Consider the following 20,289-nt stretch of genomic DNA (forward strand, 5'->3'; position numbering starts at 1 on the left):
AGTGCCCTCTCAATACACAAATTTGAGAAAGTGCCCTTTGGAGTGCCCTCTCAATACACAAATTTGATAAAGTGCCCTCTGAAGTGCCTCCAGGGTGTACAAAACCTGTTGAAGTGCACTTCGGAGTGCCTTTTCAGTGTACAAAACCTGATAAAGTACACTTTAGAGTGCCTTCTAAATACACAAATTTGATAAAGTACCTTTTGAAGTGCCTTTTCAGTGTACAAAACCTGATAAAGAGCCCTGTAGAGTGCCTTCTCAAGACACAAATTTGATAAAGTGCACCTTGGGGTGCCTTCCCAGTGCACAAACCTGATAAAGTGCCCATTAGAGTACCTTCAAAATATACAAAACCTGTTTAAGTGCCCTCTAGAGTGCCTTCTGAGTTATAAAACCTGATTGAGTGCCTTCAAAATGCACAAAACCTGATAAAGTAAACTTTGGATTGCCTTCTCAGTTTACAAAACCTCATAAGGTGCTCTCAAGAGTGCCTTCTTAGTCTATAAAACCTGACAAAGTGCCCATGAGGTGTAGACCATTACACCAACAGGGACTTTAATGACATTATATTAAAAAAACGTACTTTATTCTGGAGTTGGCCCTCCTTTTGCAGGTCTAACAGCTTCCGCTTTTGAAAGGCTTTCCACAAGTAATGGACTGTTTGTGGGAATTTGTGCCCATTCTTTCTGTGGAGCACTTATGAGGTCAGACACTGATGCTGGACAAGAAGGTCTGGCTCAAAATCTCCATTCCAGTTCATCCCATAGGTGCTGGATTGGGTTGAGGTGGAGGCTCTGTACGGGCCAGTCAAGTTCTACCACACCAAACTCATCAAACCATGTCTTTATAGTTTTTGCTTTGTGCACTGGGGCATACTCATGTTGGATTAGACAAGGGCCTTCCTCAAACTGTTGCCACAAAGTTGGCAGCAAGCATTGTCCAAAATTCTTGGTATGCTGAAGAATCGAGATGGGCCTTCACTGGAGATAAGAGGCCCAAACCAAACCCTGAAGAACAGCCCCATACCACAAATATCAGAAAACTGGACAATTTTAATAAATGTTTGGTAAGCCATTTAACATGCAACATTTACATGTGTCTGTTGTATTAAACTCTTCTCAGAGAGACAAAAATGTGGCAATGGAAGGTTTTGAGAAGACAATGAACATAGACAAAAACATCACAACAAAGTGTATTTTCAGAGCAAAAGTCAGGAGGTTCAAAAGGAGATTAAGAAGCAACTATATGTTATTTTGTCATTCTTTCAGGCATACTGGCGTGATTATCAGAGGCCCGTCATTCTTTCCAGATTTATTCGTGCAGGGGCTGAAGAACGGGAAGAGGGTGTCGCCGAAAGTGTCGTTAAATGTGTAGATGTGGAGCTTGCAGTCGACGTTGTAGAAAGACACCTAAAGGTAAACAAGGATGTGAAATATTACTTAAAAAAATAACTGGCGTTTAAATAATGGGTAAAGTTTTCCTCGTACTGCACCTGTCCTTTCTCATAGTCCACAAATACGCCGATCTTCTGTGGGGTAAGGCTCATCTGGACGTCCGTGGAGGGCTCGGAGCGAAAGGCGTACTTATTCCTGAGAGAGAAAGAAGAGTGGAGACAACAGGGTGGCTAAAATGAGCTAGAGTAGGTGAAAAATGAACACAAGCATATGACAGTAGAATTCAGAGAAGGTAAAAACTGCATAGTCAGACTTTTGGCCACTAGGGGGCAGCAGAATATGCTAAACAGAGCCAGAACAAGGCAAGCTGGCAAAAAGTTGCTGGTTTACCTGTCCAAAAGTTGATGTTAATGCAAAGTAGCCATTTTGGGTTTGAGTTTTTGGTCGATGACATCCTCCTGACTTTTATTTAGAAGATCTGACCCAAAGGAATGTCAGCAGTACAAATTTTAATTAAGTTTTACTTCTTACTCTGTTTTTGGTCTCCACCACCCTCATATTGAAATGGCTGTTGCTCAAGTTGTTGTGAGCTTGACTGTATGAACCAGCTCTTAGTTAACTTTTTAGGTTATGGTTAGATTACAATTAAGTGTTTATAACACTAACTTGTCTCTCAGGCTGAGGAACCAGTATCCGTTGCTTGGGGTGATGTCAATTTTCCCCTTCCTGTTGTTGGAGTGCCTGGCCACTCCAAGATCCCAGTCCGTCTTCCCGCCAACCTCCACCTGTTCACGAGAACCAGATTTAAGAGACCTTTGCACACCTTCTGTTTCAAGGCTTTTTTGGAAGTGGCAATGCCTTCCAACTATTTGACTTGGACGGAGTCAGTGTGGCTGAACCATCTGTATGCCTTTGTTTTGGACTTTTTTGCTTTTATTTCATTGAGACAGCTGAAGAGAGACAGGAAATATGGGGAGAGAGTGTGGGAAGACATGCCCTTAAAGGTCACTTTTTCCAGTGGACAAATTATGAAATTGCTCCAGGGTGCCTTCTTAGGGACTTTGTTACCTCCCAGTAGTGTTTCCCAGAGGTGATCATCTCCCTCCCCAGCACACAGACGACTCTGTCAAACCTCTCTGGATTATCCGGAAGCATCTGCTGTCGTTCTCCACACCTCACCTGCAAAGTTTGACAACAAAAATAAACCATTTATATTCTGTGTTTAGCTTCACCCTTCATGACAGATAAATGTGCATTATCCAAAATAAACAAGAGTCTTACACTCTTCAAATCCTCTGACAGAATCAGTCTGGGATGAGCCGTGTTATAGTCCAGAGTCACGTCCACTGTATGGAGGGAAAAACAGAAACTTAAGCGTCTCATATCTACCTATGTAAATTTAGGTCTCATTGTGTATCAGGGCTATTATTTTTTTATTTTTTTATTTTTGTTTTTTAACCTTTATTTAACATGGCTAGTCCCATTGAGATCGAAGATCTCTTTTTAAAAGACATGCAGCTAACGTAGCTAAGGCTAATGCTAATAAAGCTATGTCAGTTCTTTAGATGACATTGCTAAGGGCTAAAGTAGCTGAATGGAAATCTAAAAACCTAACAAAGCTACATTAGCTATGTAAACTATGTAGGTAACGTAACTACATAGATAAACCTTAAGCTTCTGTAGCTATGTTGACCACATGAGCTATATAGGTAATGTAGTGACATAAATAATGTAGCTGAAGCTAATACTTAAAAAGATACCTCAACTACATAAATTATTCAGCTGCACAGCTGAACCCTAAGCTTTCAAAGCTGTGTTAGATACGTAAGCTACATATGTAATGTAGCTACACAACCAATGTAGCTGAAGCTAACACTAACAAAGCTACCTCAACTACATAAATAATGCAGCTGCATCGCTTAACCCTAAGTTTGGAAAGCTATGTTAGATATGTAAGCTAAATAGGTAATGTAGCTACATAACATATTTAGCTGAAGCTAACACTAACAAAGCTACCTCAACCACATAAATTATGGAGCTACAAAGCTAAACCCCAAGCTTGCTAAGCTATGTTGGATACGTAAGCTATATAGGTAATGTAGCTACATAACATATTTAGCTTAAGCTGACACTAACAAAGCTACCTCAACTATGTCAATTATGTAAATACATAGCTAAACCCGAAGTTGAGGTAGATTTGTTAGTGTTAGCTTTAGCTGAATATGTTATGTAGCTACATAACCAATGTAGCTGAAGCTAACACTAACAAAGCTACCTCAACTATGGAAATTATAGAGGTACATAGCTAAACCCCAAGCTTGCTAAGCTATGTTGGATACGTAAGCTATATAGGTAATGTAGCTACATAACTTATTTAGCTGAAGCTAACACTAACAAAGCTAACTCAACTACATAAATTACGTAAATACATAGCTAAACCCCAGGCTTGCAAAGCTATGTTAGATGCATGAGTTATATAGATAATATAGCTACATAACCAACATGGCTGAAGCTAATGCTAACAAAGCTACATCAACATGTAAATAGCATAGCTACAAAGCTTAATCTTAACTAATGAAGCTATGTTAACGTAGTAGGCAACAAAGCTAAATATAAAAGAAATAAATCAATGTTAGCTATGCTAGCTAAGGAGGTAACAAAACTAAATCTATAACTAATGAAGCTGTGCTAGCTATGTTAGCTCAAGAGGTAACAAAGCTACATCTGAAATTAATTTAGCTATGTTTGTGAGGCAAGCTGAGTAGGTACTTACAGCAGCATAGCTCAATCTGAAACTAACAAAGTTACATTAGTTATGTTAGCTACATAGCTACTGCAGCTACATGACTTCTGTAGCTAAAGCCAATGAAGCTATATAAGCTACTTAAGCTTCATAGATAACATAACCACTTAGCTAAAGAGCTACGTTGGTAACGTAGTGACATAGCTACCATGGCTAAAGCAAGCAACACTATATTAGCTACATTAGATTATGCTGTTTTAGAAGTAGTTATACAAACAGTAGCTTGTGTTAGCTTTGTTAACATTAGCTAAAGCTAACCTAGCTGCACTGGCTTATGTCATATGAAGTAAAGCTAAGGTGATTGCATGCCTACTTCTAAAAAAAAGGTCTTTACGTAATTTAATCCTGGATTAGATCTGTGACTTGTTCTGTTTTTATCATGGAATATTTTTTAGTCAGTTCTGTTTGCAACCTGGTTATTTCATGGATGTTATTGCCAGACTTTGTTTGTGAATAAAGTTCAATTAAAAAAAAATATACCCCTCTCAAATTAACAAGAATTTCTTTTATAATCTTTTAGATTATCATAAAAGAAAACTAGAAATAACACATGTACATATAGTTTTAAAGATTTTTTAATGGAAATTTTACTCATTATTTTATTTATGCCTAACTTTATTTTCTGAAATACTCAGCTTATTTCAGGTATTTTCCATATTTGTAAACAACGCCCAGCTTTGCTGCATTCAGTATTTGAGAATGTACCTTACCTGCATACTCCTGAACCCTCTTCATCCCTGCAAACAATGAAAAAATGTCAGAACTCACAAATACATCAGATTGGTTTCCTGATTGTACAGGATGGACAGCCAGTTACTGATGGGCTTATTTAAGTGGACTAGAAGTCAAAACTTACTGGGCTGTATTGGAACTGGACTGGGTTCCATTAATGTGGCTGCAAAACCTAGAAGAAGAAGGAGTCATGTATCAGACATAAACACAGGAGGGCAGTGTTTAAGTATAGCTCTACTGAAGTTTTCAGTGTGTAGAATGGCATGGGATATGTTTCACATCCTTTGGGGCAACACCACATAGACGGTGTTTGGGAAGGACAGAACAAAAAAAGTCTTCTGTTTTTACCAACCTTTTTCTGCGACCATCATCAGCTCTTTGTGGAAACTCTCTACTTGAGCTGCCAGAGATCTGTAGATGGTTCCTGTTCCTAATTCGGTGTTCAGGGATACCCCAGACCAGTCTTTGGCAGGAGGAGGACTGGAGAGGAGGGGGAAAGCCTGGGAAAGAAATACGCCAAATGATCCAGAGTTCGGCTGTGCCCTTGCTTCCCAAAAACGCTTGGAACTGGAACTGAAACAAACGGATAGGCACTGACCTTGACCCCTTCTAAGGCGTCGTCCAGCTGGGCGAGCTCAGCCAGGCTGTTTTCTCTCCTCTGCAGCTCTTCCAACTCCAGTTCCAGCTGTCGTAACATCATCTCGGCCTGGTGCACCGCGGCCCTCCGGCTCATCTCCATCACCTCCATCAGCTCTGCCTGGGAGCGCTGGATGGTGGACACGAGCTCCGAATACAGGCAGACGCTGCCCGCCATCTCACGCTCTACGGCCAACTGAAGGATTAATGGATATAAAACTTTAAGACCACCTTTGAACCCACTGCTAAAGTTTATAATCTGAGCTGCTCCAGGACTTCCTTTATAGGTTTACCCACAAAGCCTAAATATTCGATTATGTCTGGATCTGATCTTTGACGATAAAGGAATAGCCCATAATGTTGGGTATGAAAAAAGGTAAGCAAAACAGGGGGAAATTGCTTGAAGTCTCCCCAATCTTTCCAATTTCCCAAACCCCAAAACCCCTCAATCAATACTTCAGATCAGTGGTTTTTAATTGGTTAAGCATCAGGGCCCACCGCCTCCTCAGTGACAAATTACAACACAATTTTCTCAAATTTTCAATCATAGGGGGCAATCATACTTGAAATGGACAAAGATCTGACAAAACCAAGAGATGGGGACACATCCTTCAAAATAAAAGCACATTAAAACTTTTTGCTCATTTTTTTCGCCCTGGAATTTTTCCAGAAAATACATCATTTCTCCCAGAAATTGTTGCAATTACAAATACTTTTGGTATACATGTTTATTTCCTTTATGTGCACTGGAAAAACACAAAAAGCAGAAGAAAAAGGCCAAAATTGACATAATTTACACACACACAAAAAATGGGACAGACAAAATTGTTGGCACCCTTATAAAACTGTGGGTAAATCATTTTATTTCAAGTATGTGATGCTCATTTAAACTCACCTGTGGCAGTAACAGGTGCTGGCAATATAAAAATCACACCTGAAGACAGTTAGAAAGTCTAAAAATTGACTCAGTCTTTGTGTTGTGTGCCTGTGTGTGTCACACCAAGCATGGAGAAGAGCCCAGAATTGTCTGAGGACTTAGGAAGCAAAAATGTGGACAAATATGAACAATCTCAAGGTTTCAAGATCATCTCCAGAGATCTTGAAATCCCTTTGTCCACTGTGCGTAATATAATCAAGAAGTTTCTAATCCATGGGACTGTGGCTAATCTCCCTGGACGTGGATGGAAGAGACAAACTGACAAAAGAATGCAACGCAGGATAGTTGGAATGGTGGATAAACATCCTCAGTCAACTTCCACACAAATTCAGGCTGTCCTGCAGACTCAGGGTGCAAAAGTGTCAGCTCAGACCATAAGTGGTCATCTGAAAACAGAATGAGGCCTACAAAGAAAAGAACACAGTACCTACAGTCAAACATGGTGGAGGTTCAAAGATGTTTTGGGGTTGTTTTGCTGCCTCTGGCACTGGGTGCCATGACTGTGTGCAAGGAATCATGAAATCTGGAGACTATCAAAAGATTTTGGGCCGCAATGTAGGGCCTAGAGAAGAAAGCTGGGTCTGCATCAGAGGTCACAGCTGTTCCAGCAGGATAATGACTCCGAACATACCTCAAAAAGCACCAAGAAATGATTGGAGACGAGTTCTGAAGTGGCCAGCAATGAGTCCAGATCTAGATCCCATTGAACACCTATGGAGAGATCTCAAAACTGCTGTTGCAAGAAGGCCCCTTCAAATCTGAGAGACCTGGAGCAGTTTGCAAAAGAAGGGTGGTCCAAAATTCCAGTTGAGAGATGTAAGAAGCTTGTTGATGGTTACAGGAAGCGATCGGTTTCAGTTATTCTTTCCCAAGGGTGTGCAACCAAATGTTAAGTTGAGGGTGCCAATAATTTTGTGAGTTTTGTGTAAAATTATGTCAATTTTGGCTTTTTCCTTCTGTTTTTTTGTGTTGTTCCAATGCACATAAAGGAAATAAACATGTGTATAACAAAAACATTTGTAATTGCAACAATTTCTGGGAGAAATGGTGTATTTTCTGGAAAAGTTCCAGGGGTGCTAATACTTTTGTTCATGACTGTAGTTAAATCAAGATAGAAGCAGAGGTGAATCTTGGCTATCAAAGCTAAATAAAGCTGCCATTAATTCTTTTATTCATGCCAACATATGCAAACCCCATAAATCACCTGTAAGTTAGGAAAAATCACAACAACTGTGAAACAAATACCCCAAATGTTGGACTAAAAACCCCGTAGAGCTTATATCAATGCCTCTTGAAGTCCATAGACAGTTGAGTGAAAGCCTTGTGTTGGCAGATGGAGTTGCGAAACAGTAAAAACGGTGAGGACGCTGTGTTTTTGATAAAGATGACAGGAGGATCGACTGGTTCTACCACACACCTGTGGTAGTACAAAAGCATGTTTGTACCTACCTCCACCTCAGCGACCGACTTTTTGATCTCCTCCATCTTCCTGATTCTTTGTCTGATCATGTCCTGGATCTCCTGCTCCGACACACTCAGCTGAACCTACACAAAACAAAAACCCAGTTATAGTCTTTGGTTTGAGTGTTGTCTTCATCAGTGAGGAATTGCACGTGTCTGAGCTAAAAACACTCATTGACTCATTTCAATCAGCTCTTCCTGTTTTCATACCTTGGTTTCTATCCACTCCTGTTCTACAGAAACCGTCTCATGATCCTGATGATCGTAGAATGCACAATCAGGACAGATACACACTTTGTCTGTCCGACAGTAGAACTGGAATCAGAGTGTAAAAGTTAGAGGAATCCAGAACCATATGCTCTTATTCTGAAAATCCTTGACAGGAAATGGTTTATAGTTATTTTACTGTGTTGTACCAAGATTCCTCTGTGGTGGACCTCGCAGATAGGGATGCTGCTGCCACTAGCAGCCCCGGTCACTGTGAACCTTCTCCGGCCACCAGAGCGGCAGTAAGGTGGAGGTGGTGGAGGGGGTCCAGAGGGAGGGATCAGGGCAGCCAGTGGACTGGGGTTTGGTACTGAAGTAGCCAGAGAGGTTGGGTCAGCTGAAAAATATTAAAGAAGATTATATCCTCCAAGATTTGTACACTACCTTTTGAGATACGATAATAATTGCTGGCATTTATAGAGTACTAAAAGTTTAGCTCGGTTCAAGACCCCCTTCACCTGGCTCTGTAGGAGGTCTGCAGGACAAAGTTATTTGTGAAATCAATGCTTTCTTGCCATGCAGCCTGATTGGCCTACAGGAAGGAAGTCCCTTTTACATGAAGGATAGGGGTCATCCCTGATTTACATAGACATTTTCCAATGAAAATTACAGCTTGGAGGTTCATCTAGAGCTTTGTTGCACTAACTGTACTCCTCTCCTTCTCTTTTATCATTGCTGTTCTTCACTTCCTGCCCCCCATTTGAATTTTGCACATCATTGGGATCATGTGAAGGAAAACCTCCCATAGAATTCAAGTTTGGGCACCTTGACCTCAGCCGCAACTTGTAAACCAATGGGTCGTATGTGCATTTCACAGACAGTCTATATCACGTGTGAAACTAAGATAGAAAAAAAGCCAAACTTCAGCATGTTAACATTGTTATGTATCATGTTCAAAGTCTCTTTTGTAAGGGTACTGGTTCCCAACCTGGGGTCCGGGCACCCCTAAGAGGGATGCCAAAGATCTCAGGGAGGGGGTGTGGAACCCTTTCTGCTATGAGGTTGTCAAAAGAAATGTACACACACACACACACACACACACACACACACACACACACATAAATATATATATATATATATATATATATATATATATATAAACCATGATTAAAAACATGATATATTAGGTGCAACCTTAAAGATGAAAAAATGAAAAAAAAAAAAAAAAATCTGTTAATTTTGTACAAAAAACTCAACATTTTTAGGGGGAAAACAAATCACAGTTTTTTGAAAATTCATACATTTCCGATTTTTCAAACTTAGTTCAGAGTTTGAAAACTTGGAAACCTACAGGAAAAAAAAATTACATTTCCAAATCGAAGAAGTCTCAGATTTTGATGCAAGGAGCTCAAAAATGTTCAGTTTTTTAGAATTGTGGATTTACAACAGTGTAAAGAACAAGTTTTGCAGGAAACCAAACTAAGAGCAATGGTTTGATTTTTGACCTTATAGTCTCCAGAATTCTACATTTTAGTTCAAGTCCCTTCTAAGACTTTTAAAGTTAAAAAAAAAAAGAAAAAGAAAAAAATAAAGTAACAACCTGAGAATTTTGAGGTTTTTTTTTTTAAATAAACAGATCTTTATGATCCATTTATTTATTTATTTCTATTTATTTTATTCTATTTCATTAATTAATTAATTAATTTTAATTTAATTTAATTTGATTAATTTGTTATTTATTTCTATTTCTATTTTATTTTATTTTATTTTATTTTATTTTATTTTATTTTATTTATTTATTTATTTTTTATTTATTTATTTATTTTTTTGGTTGCCCTGATACATCTGCTGTGATAATGGCTACTTTATACTTTTCTTTTTCTTCTTCTTTTTTTTTTTTTTTAATCAAGAAAAGGTGTATGTGCATCTCTTATGTTGGGATTAGGTCAGTGAAAACAAATAAAATTGATGTTAAATATTTCTAGGTTGGTCCTAAGAGCCCTGAGGAAAAAAAGGCTGGGAACCAGTGTGGCTGTGTAAATGCACCAGTAGAATAGTTGTGTATCATCTGCATAATGTTCAATTAAACTGAACATACTGGCTCTTTACATGTATGAAGAATGAATAAGAACAACAACAACATCATTTTGGGTCTAAGGCTGCCGCCAAATATTTATGTGCAACATAACTGACATTCATTTTCCCTATTAGGTGCTCTTGTCTTTAGAAACTTACACAGCAAAATCTCTAGTGTTAACTCCAATGTTAAATTCATCACATTCCTAGAGTTTATATAATTCTCAAGGGTTCTGAGTTAAATGTACACTTTAGAAAGTGTTAATATTTCAGCTCTTTTATAGTGGTAAATCTTAACACTCATGGTGTTATTTTACAACACAGCAATGTTGAAACTGCGTCATATTGTAATGCACTTTTCACACTTGATTTACTATGACTGCTCATTTTTAAAAACTGTGACAAAGGGGGGCATGTTCTTCTTAAAAGACATACAATTCAAAAGGCAGTAATTGACTAACTCATTGGATAACTTCATTCATGGTGCAGATGTTACTGACATCTAAAATAACAACAATCAATCAGAAAGATGAGCAGTGTGATCACTGTACAACAGGAAACATCTAAACACATGAACACATAAACACAGATTTAAACACATTTAAACCCTCTGCCCAAGAGCATAATGGGAAAACTCAGTTGAGCTGTTACGGAGTTGGACTAACACTGAAGACTATTTCACTCAGAATGGAGTTTTACTTTGCTGTGTACGGTGCTATGGTCTGCGTTTATATGACAGTTTGGTGTGTGTCCTCCCAGTGATATAAGAAGCCTTAACAACAGCATGAGATTTTAAGATTTAGCCTGCCCAGGTCACCTGCTGGTTCGTGGTTCCGTTTCGGCAGTTTCGGCAGAGGTCGAGGCAGCTTCTTCTTCAGCTCCTCGAAGAAACTTTCTTGTACTCCTCCGTCTCCTCCTCCTCTTTTCTCTCTCTTTCCTCCCCCTCCTCTCATCGATTTGAACTGCTCAGTGATCTCTCGTAGGGTCCTGTTGATCTGGAGGTCGGGACGCTTCTGGAAGGACTTTTTGCACAGAGGACACTGGCAAACCTGGGATGTAAAATCAGTCACAAGAAAAGTGGTCACAATTGGTGTCTAAAACTAACCATACGGTTTCATAATAATAACCAGGTGTTACAAAGTCTGGGTTGGGCTTCATTTTTTAAAGGCACACCAATAGTTTTCCCCTAGTACAAGAAAAATGGAAGCAAAAGGAAGTATTGGTACAAACTAAAGAAATAGGTGGATGGAAAGAAAAGAGAAGTAATGGCAGATACTTACGGACATTTGGACAAAATGGAAAAGAAAGAAATGTCAGAAGTTAAACCCAACCTCGATTTTCATGTCTTTACCTTGGATCCATCCCAGTATCTGCTGATACAGGCCATGCAGAAGCTGTGGCCACATGGTGTGGATGAAGGGTTGGTGAACACATCGAGGCAAATGGAGCACTGGAACTGCTCATCAGACAGAAAACTGCCATATAAGGACATCCTGTGAAATGCAAGAGAGTTTAATAAGAACATATCAGCTGTTTAAACAATGCTAGGTAGTTTTGGCTAGGTGATAGACTTGCAAGTAACATCTGTTTGGGATTGGGAGAAGTTCTCAGCTGTACAGAAGTTTTTTTCTTGCTTCCAACTAAATAAATCCAAAAATAATCTTGTCCTCGTCCTGGAATTTTCACTCTTGCAGTCAAAAATCTGCTTAAGTCATGGAGGTAGAATCAACACTTTTCATGGGTAAGTCTCTTGAACTCAGACGCATTTTGTCAGGTTCATTTGAGAAGACTTAAGAAGTGCAATATAAGCAAACAGACCCCCAGCTAACACAACAAAGCAGCTCTTTTCATGTCCGTGTTGTTATTGAAATAATGGCCCCAATAACACACTAAAAGTATGCAGAAGTTCAAAAGAAACCATTCTAAAGATGATTAGTAAAGTTAAACTGCCATGCTGTTTGTCCTAGTGATGGGTCATTCGTGAACGAGCAGGTTCAAAGAGCCGACTCTTTTATGTGACCGATAAGAGCCGGATCCTGTTAGAGAGATGGTTTAGATTTTTTCTAACAAATGATATTATTATGCTAATATTTATATTATTATTATTATTATTGTTGTTGTTATTGTTATCATTATTATTATTATTATTGTTAATATTATCATAATTATTATTATTGTTAGTATTATTTTTTATCATCATCATTATTATTATTTCCATAAGAATAATAATTGTTATAATAATTATAATTATTATTATTATAATAATTATAATAATAATAGTAATTATTATTATTATTATTAGTAGTAGTAGTAGTACTTTATTATTATTATTATTATTATTATTATTATTGTTATTATCATTATTATAATATTATCATTAGTAGTAGTAGTAGTATTAGTAGTAGTAGTAGTATTTGTAGTAGTAGTAGTATTGTTATTGGTATTATTTTCAGTATTATTAGTGTTATTATTAGTATTGTTATTATTATTATTATTATTAGTAGTAGTATTAGTATTATTATTATTAGTATTAGTATCATGTGTTTAAAGATGGTGTGTATTATTTGATTGATTAGTAGGGATGATCTTTAATCCTCTACCACAGGCACACTGTGAGGACTCATGCTGGGTGGTGAAGCATTTATATTTACTGTCAGGTGTTTTAAACACCTCAGCCAGTGAGCAGATTTCATCGACAGTAGATTTTGAAAAATTATATATTTTCATCAATTTTCAAGATTGAGCATAGTTGAAGTAAAATACCTGACAAAAAGTCAGTCATATGATATAACACTGCTAAAACTGGCAGGTCAAAATGAAGCCAAACTGCTACCTGAATGAAGAGCCGTTTGGGAGCTTAAAGAGCCGACTCTTTTTGCTGAACTGAGCCAAATAAAGCGGATCACTGAAAAGTGCCGAAATTCCCATCACTAGTTTGTTCCATCAGGTCAAATTCAGAGTATATCTCTATCAGCTGTCACATTTTATCAGAGTAAACCTCATGGAGATAGAGACAGGCCCGCCTTATCAGGATGCCAGCCCTCTGACTGTTCACCTTAAGGTGACAGAGAGCTGAACAACTGCATATATAAAGACAGGACCTTCTACTTTGTTTGTAACGTAAACTGCTCTGCTGCGGTATCAAAATATCTGGAGACATTCTGACACGATCATGACTCGAGACAAGTGCTAAGCTTTTTGATAGCTTTTTGGCATACTGAGAATTTTTCAGTGTCTTTACTCATTATATAACCATTATACTAATAAGCTTAAACCTCTGTTGATTGAAAAGACTTGTAAAACTGTTGGGTCTGTACTTCGCAACTATCACTGCAGACTCATGTACCAGCTTATAGCTAGCAGAGCTGCAAACTCTAAATGGAAAATTACAGATTGTGCTAAAAGAGCAGCACAGAAACATGTTTTGGCTTTGCAGAGCATGATAGTCATCAGAATCCCAAACACAGACTGCAGCTTATATACCGGTATGACCTGCAATCTGGACTTTATTGTTGAAGCCTGGACATCACTTATCAAAGATGACTTTCTGCACATGGCAAAGCTGCTAAACGTGAGACAACGATGATATCAGTAATGATACCAATCAAATGTTCGATCTTCATTTGTTGTGGTATTTTGACATGCATATGAGATTGTTGGTTTTTTTTATTACTTCTCACTCTTTTACTCTCTCTTTTTCTCTCTCAGCTCTGTCCGTCTCCCCGGTCTCTTAGCCTCAGCTGTTGAATCAAACAGCACTAAGGCTAACTGGTTCTTTTTACCTTAAAGGGGACATATTTTACCCTTTAAAGACAAGTTTAGGTCCCCAAAATATACCTGAAAAAAACACTCCAGTATTGGATTTTTGTCTGTCTCTGTTTCAGCCCTGCTCAGAACCAGCTGTTTCTGTGTCTGTGGCTTTAAATGTTACTACGCTGACTGACTCCGCCCCTTTCAGGAAATAGATGTGGCTTAATGGATGTGTAATCATCTGAAAGGAGGATCAGGAGAGGAGGGCAGAGCTTTCTACCAAGGGGGAGGGCCAACCGATCCTGGGGGCGGGGCTAACTCCCCATATGACATCATGAGGGGAAAATCTGTGAACAGCTTGTTTCAGCACACATTTTCTGAAAGGTGGAGAAAGAGAGCAGAGAGGGAATGGATTTTTGTGGACAGACCAGGGTCAAATATTATTGTTAGAAAAGCCTGAAAAAGGGATTTTTGCATAATATGTTCCTTTAAGGCTAGCGTCTGAACCAGTGCTCTAAAGGTGGTTGTGCCCTTTGCAAGTGGACGACATTGACACCAGTTACAAAGTGCTTAAAGCAGCCAAACAGCACTAACATTTTAAGGTGGACTAGTTACATACTGTTATTTTAGATGCGGCCTGCAGCTTTAACATTTTGGTTTTACTGTAGCTGCACCACAGATGAAGACTTTAGAGCAGAGTCAGCTCAAGAGGGCTAAGTTTTAACACCATTTATGTATGTGCAACACTTACATACCAGTATATATTTACTTGTATAGTTTGTAACCCTGATGTTGCACAACATCATCACAGTTCAGCTCAACAGTTGGTAGGTCAAAAGTGATTTAAGTGGGTCAAAAGGATGGCAAAGAGACTCATGGAATGAAGTCAGATTAGATTCTGTCTTCATCTTCAAAAACAGGACAAAGGGTGCTTCATGTTTTAGAGACATAACATGAATTTTGTTTGACAGCTTTTGTAATATAGATGGTTTTCATGAATAAATGCAATTTAGAAAATGTTGCTGCGTTATGCACTTTATTTTGTTTTGGGTCTTTAGACTGTCTCTGTAAGCTCAGGATAAGGTAAACACAGCACACAAATTGAGTTACAGTTGAAACCAGAAGTTTACATACACTATATAAAAAGGCACATAAACTTTTCTTTCTCACCGTCTAACATTAAATCAGATTAAACTTTTCCTGTTTTTGGTCATTTAGGATTACCAAAATTATTTCTATTTGCTAAATGCCAGAATAATGAGAAAAGGATTTTTTTAGACAATTTTTTATTATTTTCTTGAGAGTCAGAAGTTTACATACATTTAATTAGTATTTGGTAGCAGTGCCTTTAAACTGTATGACTTGGGTCAAACGTTTTGGATATGCTTCCACAAGCTTCTCACAGTAGTTTGCAGGAATTTTGGCTCATTCCTCCTGGCAGAACTGGTGTAACTAAGCCAAGTTTGTAGGCCGCCTTGCTCACACATGCCTTTTCAGCTCTGCCCATAAATTTTCAATGTGATTGAGATCAGGGCTTTGTGATGGCCACTCCTAAACACTGACTTTGTTATCCTTAAGCCACTTTGTAACCAGTTTAGCAGTATGCTTAGGGTCATTGTCCATTTGGAAAACCCATTTGCGCCCAAGCTTTAACTTCCTGGCTGATGTCTTGAGATGTTGCTTCAGTGTTTCCACATAATGTTCTTTCCTCATGATGCCATCTATTTTGTGAAGTGCACCAGTCCCTCCTGCAGCAAAACAACCCCACAACATGATGCTGCCACCCCCATGTTTCACAGTTGGGATGGCGTTCTCAGGCTTGCAAGCTTCCCCCTTTTTTCTCCAAATGTAACGATGGTCATTATGGCCAAAAAGTTCAATTTTAGTTTCGTCAGACCGCAGAACATGTCTCCAAAAATTAAGGTCTTTGTCCCTGTGTGCATTTGCAAACTGTAATCTGGCTTTATTATGTTTCTTTTGGAGTAATGGCTTCTTCCTGGGAGAGTGGCCTTTCAGCCCATGTCGATACAGGACTCGTTTGACTGTTGATAATGACACACTCTCACCAGCTTCAGTTCTCTTGGGTTGAGATGGACTTTGCGGACCAAAGCATCTTCATCTCTGGGACACAGAACCCGTCTCCTTCCTGAGTGGTATGATGGCTGGACATTCCCATGGTGTTTATATTTGAGTATTATTGTTTGAACAGATGAACGTGGCTCCTTCAGGCTTCTGGAAATTGCACCCAAGGATGAACCAGACTTGTGCAAGTCCACAATTCTCTTCCTGATATCTTGGCTGATTTCTTTTGATTTTCCCATGATGTTACACAAAGAAGCAGTGTGTTTCAGGTGTGCCTTAAAATACATCCACAGGTGTGCCTCTAATTAACTCAAATGTTGTCAATAAACCTATCAGAGGCTTCCAAAGACATGACATCATCATCTGGGCTTTCCCAAATTGTTTAAAGGCATAGTAATCTTGGTGTATGTAAACTTCTGACTCTCAAGAAAATAGTAAAAAATTGTCTAAAAAATCCTTTTCTCATTATTCTGGCATTTAGCAAATAGAAATAATTTTGGTAATCCTAAATGACCAAAACCAGGAAAAGTTTAATCTGATTTAATGTTAGACGGTGAGAAAAAAAAGTTTATGTGCCTTTTTATATAGTGTATGTAAACTTCTGGTTTCAACTGTATATAAAACGTAGCTGTGTCATGGACCGGAGGTGTCCAAACTTTTTAAAATATGCTTCTTAACTAAGTATACCTAAATCCACACCCTACTGTTACAGCCATTTGCTGCTGTAATCACTGCAATATATCACAATTGTTTTATGTATCATTTACATATTTTTTTTTTCAATGTAGTCACCAAAAAGCACAGATAAATTCTTCTTGTCAAAATGTTTGTTTACAGAATTTGCAAGGTAGCATCATCTTTTTGCTGAAACTACAAAGTACAAAACAGTCAAGCACAAGTTTCCTGTTTTAATATGGGCCATATTTCATTTTATTTCTATAATTTGTGCAGGCGACTTAAATTCTAATCGTGGGCCACATTTAGCCCCAAAAGCCATAGTTTGGACACCCCTGTCATAGACCATACATATAACCATGATAAAGCAGTTGTTAAGTAGTTTTACAAAGGTCTTTTCATAATAGGCCTTTATTGGGGTTTAATCAGTGAAACAATTCAAATTTATGTTGATTTTTGACAGCAGTGTGTCACTTTTTTTTGTCTCTCTTGGCTCCACTTTTCCTAGGTACATGTAAAGGGGGGTGCTAAGGTAAAATGGGTGGTAAACAGCTCTAGAGAGCACAAGAGAAAGCTCAGGTTGTATACAACCACCCAATGTGTGGGATGTAAACTATAAACATGGTAACAGTGATTACGGTGATGATTCTGAGCTCAAAACCATTATTTCAAACATTGGTAATCAAAAATAAATACTTGTCTGATAAAGCTACTCATAACTAGTGTCAGAATACATGGTCAGCCCCATCAGCAACCTGTTTCTTCAACATTTCCCTCCGTTCATGGACATTACTGACCTGGTGTTTTGCTTTTATTAGTGACTGTGTTAACTGGTGACTTTCAGCCAAATGCGTTCATGGATGTAACTGTTATAAAGCAGTTAAAAACAGAAAATCGCCAGATTATATGGTCACTCATTGAGCCATTACACTGATTTTAATAGGGCGCAAGTGCTGACCTCAGAGCGAGGACCCTATTGATATTAAATGAATTATGAGGCCCTTAAAATGCTCAAAAACTCACCAAACGTTGTGCTCTGTTTTCTCTCCAGTCTCACCCAAAATCCTGCCCATAACTAGCCAATCAGCAATGAGGCCTGGGTGCCACTGACACAGTGAGGATATACAGCAGAACGTGATTAAGGCATCCCTAGTCTATACATTTAGTAGGAGCATTTTTTGTTATCTCAAATTCCCATTACACTTGGTAACCAATTTTACTCTCTGTCCAAAACTGCAACTGCCGACTCACGAATTAACCACAATTAGTACCCTTTTTATTAACAACCACACTGACACACCACATTGACATCTATCTTTCTGGAAAGGGTCACAGAGCCATTTTAAAGCTTTGGGATTCCTGCGAGAGCCATTGCCCACAAATGGAGAAAACTTGGAAGACTGGTAAAACTTCCCAGGAGTGGCCAATCTACCATTGAGGACTCATCCAGGAGGTCACAAAAGAACCCAGATCAACATCTACAGACCTGCAGGCCTCAACTGTTCCAAGGCCAAAACCACTGCTGACCAAAAAGAACACAAAGGCTCGACTGACATTTGCCAGAAAAAATGGTCACCAAGACTTTTGGAAAAATATTTTGTGAACTGACGAGACAAAAGTTGAATTTTGTGGAAGGTGTGCGTCCCCTTACATATGGAGTGCATTTGTTGCACACCTTTGCCCTACTTTGAGGCCCCTCGGTGCACATGGCCCCGGGCGATATCCTACTTTTGCATGCTGGTAGAACCGATAACTGGCTAATTTCCATCTTGATCTCATGCCAGGGTCTTTTCATTCTCTAAATGCCAGTCTTAAATGAACACAACAGACTTGAACAGGCCTAAAACATTGTTCTGATTGACAAGGATAGTCCGTTCTAAGTTTTTGATTAAAAAAAGTGGAAGGAAAAGTATGAGATTTTTAATTCTGTCCTGAAACAAACACTGTAATTTGCATTTTCATCTGTATATTAGTCTGTAGGATTGCAACATGCGATTGGTTTCCAGCAAAAGAAAAGCAAAGCATACACTTTTAGATTACCCTGCTGCTTACCAATAAATCTAGGTGACTCCTGACAGCTTCAATGCTGAATATACTTGAATTTAACTATGAACTACAAGCCGTTCTATACAGTTAACCAAAGACAACTCTTACTTAACACTTAATCTCAATAATCTACTCTTCTTAAGGAATGTTTTCTTGAGATAGCGCCAATAAGGAAGAAACTGTTAATCATTTAGCATCATGATAAAGTTGATTAAATATTTACCTTTCCTTTTTACGAGCCAGTTTTAAACTGTATCCAGAACTCTCCACTGCCGTCTGTCTGAGTCGCTCCTCTCTGTTAAGACACAAAAAAAATGTGTCTGCCTCGCTGGTTGAGTGGTCTAAATGTGTGCAAGGGTTGTGATTTTTCTTTGTGAAAAATGAAGGTCACACCACGCCTCCTCACCTGTCGCTCTGTTTGTCAGCTAAATGTGGCCAGACTGGTTAAGTTCAGAACGATACTCATAAACGCACACAGAGAGACTCAGACTAGGTCAAATGGCCTAAATCTAAACCCTGAACCTGTTTCCTTGTTTTGCATTTCTCTTCTTCTTAAACAGGGTCAAATAAGGTTTCCTGGAGTCAATGATGTGTGAATAACCTGCTTTGTAATGTAAAGAATTAGACCTACATTTGACAGAGATTGAGGGTGATAATATAATGTGATTTCTTGTACATGAAGTGTCCACACAACAACAGAAACAGACATGTCATCCTCGCTGGATATCCCACGGTTGACTGTAGATGATTTTATTGTAAAGTTGAAGCGTTTAGGAACAACAGCAACTCACCCCGAAAGCATGATGCGATTCCATAGTTAAGGATTCCTGAACTTCCACTGGCATTAATTTATGTACAAAAACTGCAGCAGACCTTCGTGGAATGGGTTTCCATGGCTGAATAAATGCATGCAAGCCTCACACCACAAAGGAGTGACCAAACATACTTGTCTGTTTGGCGAGTCTGGGTTTGGTGGATGCCAAGAGAACATCACCGGCCTTACTGCCAACTGTTTTTCAGGGTTTTGTTTAGGCCCCTGATCTGGAATGAAGGCCGATCTTAATGCTTCAGCATACGAAGACATCAACATCAGTGCCTGACCTCATTAATGCTCTACAGAATGACTGGGCCAAAACTCCCACAGAAAACACGCCAAAACCTTGTGGTAAGCCTTCCTAGAAGAATGGAAGCTGCAAATGCATTGTCTTTCAGTCCCAGCTGGTGTAATGGTAAAGCATCCAAATACTTTTTTCTTTTTTTTTTTTAACCAAAAAGTGTTGCTGGTATGCAAATCTGCCAAGAAGAAAAAGCTACCATGGAAATGACTCATCAAGCATGTCGATGGGTTGGGTAGAAAGTGTGGCTGTCAACAGAGTGCAATCCAAAGAAGCCATTCATCATAACCAACCTTTGGTTTAGGAGCCAGGATTAAAAGCACTACTTGATAATGATGTTGCTATCCTGAGTCGCTCTTTCAGGCCCCCGAAACA

General features: G+C 38.8%; 1 protein-coding gene across 1 annotated transcript; it reads right to left on the reverse strand.

Annotated features, from left to right (window-relative positions):
• Positions 1-1,142: 1,142 nt before the first annotated feature.
• Positions 1,143-19,127, reverse strand: LOC121504977 (E3 ubiquitin-protein ligase TRIM39). Its single transcript, XM_041780092.1, has 15 exons — positions 19,023-19,127; positions 11,598-11,739; positions 11,064-11,295; positions 8,380-8,567; positions 8,174-8,278; positions 7,952-8,047; positions 5,528-5,761; positions 5,282-5,429; positions 5,054-5,101; positions 4,908-4,934; positions 2,676-2,740; positions 2,463-2,573; positions 2,061-2,179; positions 1,493-1,589; positions 1,143-1,409 (listed from the first exon to the last, which is right to left on the reverse strand). Exons 2-15 carry the CDS (start codon positions 11,736-11,738, stop codon positions 1,257-1,259), a joined length of 1,764 nt encoding a protein of 587 aa, XP_041636026.1. The 5' UTR covers position 11,739; positions 19,023-19,127; the 3' UTR covers positions 1,143-1,256.
• Between the last annotated feature and the right edge of the window lie 1,162 nt (positions 19,128-20,289).

This window comes from Cheilinus undulatus, linkage group 22, assembly GCF_018320785.1.
Source record: "Cheilinus undulatus linkage group 22, ASM1832078v1, whole genome shotgun sequence".
NCBI lineage: Eukaryota > Metazoa > Chordata > Actinopteri > Labriformes > Labridae > Cheilinus > Cheilinus undulatus.

Excerpts from the sequence above, each read along its gene's own strand:
- LOC121504977 (XM_041780092.1), bottom strand. The coding sequence starts at position 11,738 with ATGTCCTTATATGGCAGTTTTCTGTCTGATGAGCAGTTCCAGTGCTCC. Across the intron at positions 5,430-5,527 it reads ACGCCTTAGAAGGGGTCAAG|GCTTTCCCCCTCCTCTCCAG; the intron begins GTCAGTGCCTAT and ends TTTCTTTCCCAG. Across the intron at positions 2,574-2,675 it reads TGTCAGAGGATTTGAAGAGT|GTGAGGTGTGGAGAACGACA; the intron begins GTAAGACTCTTG and ends CAAACTTTGCAG.